The sequence below is a fragment of the Chenopodium quinoa genome, unplaced genomic scaffold (genome assembly GCF_001683475.1).
Source record: "Chenopodium quinoa cultivar QQ74 unplaced genomic scaffold, ASM168347v1, whole genome shotgun sequence".
NCBI lineage: Eukaryota > Viridiplantae > Streptophyta > Magnoliopsida > Caryophyllales > Amaranthaceae > Chenopodium > Chenopodium quinoa.
Window position 1 is genome coordinate 947,797 of NW_018742770.1, and position 6,132 is coordinate 953,928.

General features: G+C 39.6%; 1 protein-coding gene across 1 annotated transcript; it reads left to right on the top strand.

Moving 5' to 3' along the window:
- The first annotated feature begins 2,302 nt into the window (after positions 1-2,302).
- Positions 2,303-5,908, top strand: LOC110724575 (20 kDa chaperonin, chloroplastic-like). Its single transcript, XM_021903990.1, has 6 exons — positions 2,303-2,454; positions 3,831-4,012; positions 4,102-4,281; positions 4,363-4,518; positions 5,273-5,350; positions 5,505-5,908. The coding sequence occupies exons 2-6, from the start codon at positions 3,833-3,835 to the stop codon at positions 5,676-5,678; spliced, it is 768 nt and encodes a 255-aa protein (XP_021759682.1). The 5' UTR covers positions 2,303-2,454; positions 3,831-3,832; the 3' UTR covers positions 5,679-5,908.
- The last annotated feature ends 224 nt before the right edge of the window (positions 5,909-6,132 follow it).

Here is a 6,132-nt window from a genome sequence, read left to right on the forward strand (position 1 = left end):
CAGGCGGTCTAGGTACCGCATAAGACTGATGCAGTCATTGGTGTGATGACCAACGTCATCATGATAAGCACAGATTTTATTTTGGTTCAGGTTGTTTGCAGAACCCTTCATGGGGACCGGCTTCTCAATTGAGATCCGTCCCTTGATTTCTTTTAGGATAAACTGGTTATCCTTGTTAAACGCATACTTTGGGGAGTATGGTTTGAATTCTTTTTTCTTTTTCTAGGCCGGCTGTTTAGAGGAATCAGCCGCCCAGACCTCTTTTCTTTTCTCATCTTTGTTTGACGACTGTTTCTGTCGTCCTTCTCTTTTGTCGAACCTTTTCCCGTCCGACTGTTTTATCGTACAAAGATCAGTCGCCTGTATATAGGCTTCTGCTTCAATCAAGGCCTCTTGAAGAGTCGCCACCCTTTTTCGAACCAAATCAAATTTGAAGGTAGACCCGTCTTTGAGACCTCTAAAAAAGTCGGTATAAGCTACCTCATCCGGTAACCCTTGAATCTGTATTCTCATCAGGTTAAACCGCCTGATGTAAGAACGAAGCCCCTCCTTCTCGCCCTGCTGAATTGTTCCCAAATCAAGGGTCGTTTTCTTCGCAGGGATGTTCATGGCGAAGTTGGAGGCAAATAAGTAAGCAAGCGTCCTGAAGCTATTAACACAACCAGCCGGCAGGTTGCCGAACCATCGTTGTGCGATTCCTTTGAGAGTCGCTGGGAAACACTTGCACCAGGTGGGATCATCCAACCCTTGAAGGTACATCAGGTTGGTGAATGCCATCAGATGGTCTTCTGGGTTAGTAGTGCCGTCATAGGCGCCTACTAGTACATTTTTCACTTTGGCCGGATGAGCGGCTTCAGTAATTTCCTTGGAGAAGGCCGACGGCTGTTCACCAAGTCTAAGCAACCGTAGCTGCCAGTCCATAGGTTGGACGTTTTTTGCTGTAGGTCCACCAAATGGAGGTGGCTGCATAAAATACTGTTGTTGCGGCACAAATGGTAAGTTTGGTACCGCCTGGGCACTATGAAAGCCGGACTGACGGGAGGTGCCGCCTGACTGACTCTCATGGTACGACTGAGTATGCCTCATCGAGGCATTTCGCAAACTGTCTTGAAAGTTTGAAGTAGAAGCCGACTCTGACAATCGGTCACTCTTCTTTTGCTCTAGCAGTAGCCGAGCATCTGTGAATGTTTGCTTCGACCCGTCCGCCTGAATATGACGAACCGGTTTCCTATTTCCTGTAGGATAACGGAATTTTGTGAAATCAAGGGCAGGTGGCTCCCGCTTCCTAGATTTAGGATGAGGAGTCGCCTCTCGCCCTTGAACTGGTTTCCTCTTCAGTGAAGTGGAGGGTTTCTTGGCCGACTGTTCCTTGACTGGAGCAGTCGACTTCTTGTTGATCAACTCTTGAATCTCTCCCTTGAAGTCCCTCATGAAGGTCATGAGTTCGTTCCTTGTGATGGGAGCAGACCCATCAGTCGGCTGTTGCCGAACAGGCGGTGCGCCTGCTGGCTCGCTTCCTGTTTGAAGATGCTCCCGTTCCCTCCTTTCGGTATGACGGGTACGTCGGGCCCTTAGGGTCCCGTCTGAAGCTGTATGAGTTTCAACTTCAAATTCACTTTCGGTGTCATGGTCCGACTGAACTTGAGGGTCGTCTAGGGGACGCCTCTCTTCAGGAGTCGGTACAGACTTGGATGCCATCTCTGAAGTACTCTCCCCACAGACGGCGCCAAATGTTTCGGGGTTTTCTGATGTCCTGCGGGAGAGTTACAATTCCGAGACTAGAACCGGACGCCTGTACCTGCAAAATAACGGAGACTCCTGTGAGCTCCGCCTCCAACGGTCAAGTTAGTACCTGATTAAGGAGTAATTAATGCGGAAATTAAAGTAATAAGGTCTCTCTAGGTGAGAGTGTTTAATGTAGGTAATCTGCTTTGTTAGCGAGATCAGCCGGTTATTAGTGTGTTCCGTAATGTTTTTCGCGTGTTGTTTCTGTAATCCCCCTTAATGAGGATTAAGGGAGGTATTTATAACCTTGGGAAACGTGTCCATCCTAGGTTTTGGTAAACCTAGGGCTGATTGGGCTTCCCTCGAAAGTTGGGCCTGGGTGGCCGGGTTCTCCATTAGGCATGGAGTATGCCACATGTCGTGACATAACAGGTCCAAGGTGGACGAATAAGCGCATGCCACGTGGCAAGTCCTGACAGTTCCAACTAGGAGACACTTGGCAGGACCTGATTGGTCCACTTGGCGCATTCCGATTGGTGGGAGCAAAATCCCCTAATCAATAATAATAATAATAAAAAAAAAAATAAAAGGTGAAGAATTTGTTATCTTTGGAGTTTGGAGCCCATTTAGTTTAGGATAAAGCAACCTCAACAATTGCAAAACATACTGAATTTCCTCTCTTTTCAAACCCCATAACCAAGTCTACCTCTTCTCTATCTCAGTTTCCTGGTAAGTCCTTCTCTATCCACTCTTTTTCCCTTCACCCTCCAACAATTGCTCCTTTTTTCTAGTTTTCAATTTTTAATTCATAATACCTGCAATTTATTGTAGATTAGTTTCTGGGTTCATTAATTTTATGTACTGTTCTTGGATTTTCTTTTTGTCTTTTGAAATTTATATCAAGTTTTATAATTCGTATGTTCGACTTTAAGCTATCGCCCAAGTGGGTTTTCTTTCATATTAATAGTTATGCAGTATAGTTGAGCAAAGGGCATGTTCGGCAATAGCTTTTTGATTAATTTTAGTGTTTTAACCAAGTGTTGGCTAGTCAAACTATTACAAATTGAATTATAGATTTCCCTAACCGTAATTAGGGAGTATGGCAACGGTGTTATTAAATTGTCTTCTACTTCTAAACGATGTTGATGACTTGATGTTGCAATTGCAATACTTATTGTTTGTTCAGTAGACAATAATGGTATGTGGTAATGGTAATTGGTAATGAGTTTGTATGTGATTTTGCTAAAAATTTGTATGCTAATGTTCAAGGTAATACTTAATTATCATTACCGCCATTTGTTATAGCCTTTGTAAAAGGCGTCATAGTGTTTAGTTGTTTGCTTTTTGAATTTGGTTTGGCTTTACCACGTTGATCATTACCTAAATATATACTTCCTTCCTTTCTTAATACATGCTACAAGCTGACTTTATTATACACTCATAAAAGTCAACTTGTTGCATGTATTCAGAAACAAATGAAGTATAAGGATTATCTTAGCGATGGGGTCGGTAAAGTGTGGTTAGACGTATGCAACATTGAGGGTTTTAAGAGAAAAAACCGTATGGTTAGACATTTGGTAGTCTACTAAATGTGTATTGAAACCTTAAGAAATGAATACTGATGGATTTGTAAACATTTCATCGATGGGTATTTTGCTGATATCTAACTGATGGCATACTTTCCAAACTTCCTAATACTGCATCTCTTTTGCTAATATTGCAATTGTGTAATTCCCGCTGAGCAGAGAATGACTGTAATATCCATCATGAACTGCTCCTTGTTCGATTCGCCTCACTCCATAACTCTATAGAGCTCCATTGCCTCCATAGTTGTGTTACATACTGTGGAATTCCCATGGAGCTTCCTGAACACTTCTAAATCATATACTTGTTTAAACTTCAACTTGTTAAAGTTTGGAAGGGTCCTGTTATTTTGGGTTGGTACTCTCGGTAGTAATGAGAAAAAAGATATTGAATTATTGTTCACTTTTTCAGGGCTAAGCAATGCTTAGAAACAAGCTTATACACTTATACTTATAGATAGTATATACTTCGTATCAAACATGGCATCTGATATCTTTCTTGGTTCTTCTTAATATCAACAGGAATGGCTGCCACACAGCTTACAAGTACTTCATCTCTAACTATCAAAAATTTATCCTTGTACGAAGGCCTTCGCTCTGCTTCTGGAATTTCAAAGATCAATGTTTCTGTTGCATATCCCAATTCTACTTCCAGGTCATTCCGTGCTTTGGCTGTTAATGCTGCCTCTGTAACCTCAAACAAGGTTAGTGTATGACCATGTATATAGTCAATGTTTCCCTCTTAACCAGATAAAACTTTGATATATTCATTTGTCACCCTATCTGTGGACAGTATACATCAGTTAAGCCACTGGGAGATAGAGTTTTAGTAAAAACAAAGATTGTTGAGGAGAAGACCACTAGTGGCATTTTTCTTCCTACAGGTGCACAAAAAAAACCTCAATCAGGTGAAGTTGTTGCCATCGGTTCGGGCAAGAAAGTTGGGGATAAAAAACTGCCTGTTGCCATCAAGGTTGATGCTCCTATGCTTTAATATGCAAATCCCATATTAGCTTGCTGACTGCGAACCAATTCTATATATTTCTCTCTGTAGGCTGGTGCCGAAGTTGTATATTCCAAGTACACAGGTACTGAAATAGAAGTGGAAGGATTAAGTCATCTGATACTCAAGGAAGATGATATAATTGGCATCCTAGAGACTGATGATGTTAAGGACCTCAAGCCTTTAAATGATCGCCTGTTGATTAAGGTTTGTAGCCTTGGCAAACAACACCTTTAACACTAAAATATAGCATTGAGTGTTTTTAAGCAGTTTCCTTTCTCATATCAGCAATATAAGCATGATGTTCATGTTCCAATCTGCCTTAGTACTTTATTCTTGTAACGGGAAGTTTTTCTGAAACTTATCTTCTGCAAATTAAATTAATTTCTTCTTCCATGATAGAGAGAAGTTAGTTAAAAGTCTAAAACATAAAGAAATAAAGAACTCTCATGACTTCATTTGGTGACTTGAAATTTTATCTACCAACAGAAAACTTTAGCTTCTTTATTAATATACTCTCAATTCTCATTGCTTCAATATAGTTATAACTTCACATACACATCTCAGAGCTACTGTGCATTGGGCATGTTGGATTGATACAATTATTTGTTATTTTAATAAACCAGATTATTACTTCATGCACTGTTGAAGTTTCCTTGTGCACTAAAAATTATCCTGTTGCCTTTTTAAAAAAAGCATGTAAAATCTTTGGGAATAGGGAAGGTCACATTGTATTTGTATTCTGTACGATAACTTTGACAAAATTCATCATCGTACCTATATTTTTATGACTTTATTCTTATCTTCTATATTCTATTTTATCTTCCCTAATCTTTCTGGGATCTGAAACAAACTATAGAGTAAATTCAGAGTTTCTGGCCTTACAGTGAAACTTAGATATTTTTTTGTGAAATTGCTGTAACACAGTATTACTGATTTGCATTTTGTATTACACGGACAGGTTGCTGAGGTTGAGAATAAGACTGCTGGAGGATTGTTGCTGGCAGAGTCTACTAAGGAGAAGCCTTCATTTGGCACGGTATATATCCCGCAAATGATTGCCAATTGACCATTCTCACTCTTATTGATAATTTTTATAAGTGTTATAATTTGGACATAATATCATGAAACTTTGGATGGTATTATGAAGCTTCAATAACTCATCATACTTGCCTGCCTTATTTACTTGACAGGTAGTTGCAACAGGTCCTGGTTCTTTAGACGAAGAGGGTAACAGGACTCCACTCCCTGTTTCTCTAGGAAATACAGTTTTGTACTCCAAATATGCCGGAAATGATTTGCAGGGTGCTGATGGCTCTGACTACATCGCGTTGAGAGCATCAGATGTGATGGCTGTGCTATCTTAGATTGCCTCATACCTTATAACTTTATCTTTCAGTTGTAGACTTAATCTTTGTAGCTCATTCTGCCTCACCTTAAGATTTCAGGGCTCTTATGCTTTAGCAAATTGATATTGCTAGCAAAATCATTCATCAGAATATAACATTGCTTTAGTACATTTTTGTAGGTTATGATGAGTTGAATTTGTGTTATTAAATTTCTTCATTCAGTTAAGGCTGGAACAGTTTCTTGTTTACTTTTACACTCATTCACTGCCAAAATGTCACTAACAAGCTTTGCTTGGATGTCGAAAAATTGAATTTATATGCGCTTTACTTATCTTTTTTACATACGTAGTAGTATGTACATTTACCAAAATAAAATAAAATAAAATAATTAATGGAGAAGTGGAAGTTAAATAGGTTTGTTTTTTACAATTTTGGAGAATTGGAAGTTATTTGAAGGTTATTTAAATAAAAA

Coding starts and splice junctions, on each gene's coding strand:
- LOC110724575 (XM_021903990.1), top strand. CDS start 3,833: ATGGCTGCCACACAGCTTACAAGTACTTCATCTCTAACTATCAAAAAT. Junction 4,013..4,101: donor CCTCTGTAACCTCAAACAAG/GTTAGTGTATGA, acceptor ATCTGTGGACAG/TATACATCAGTTAAGCCACT. Junction 4,519..5,272: donor ATGATCGCCTGTTGATTAAG/GTTTGTAGCCTT, acceptor TTACACGGACAG/GTTGCTGAGGTTGAGAATAA.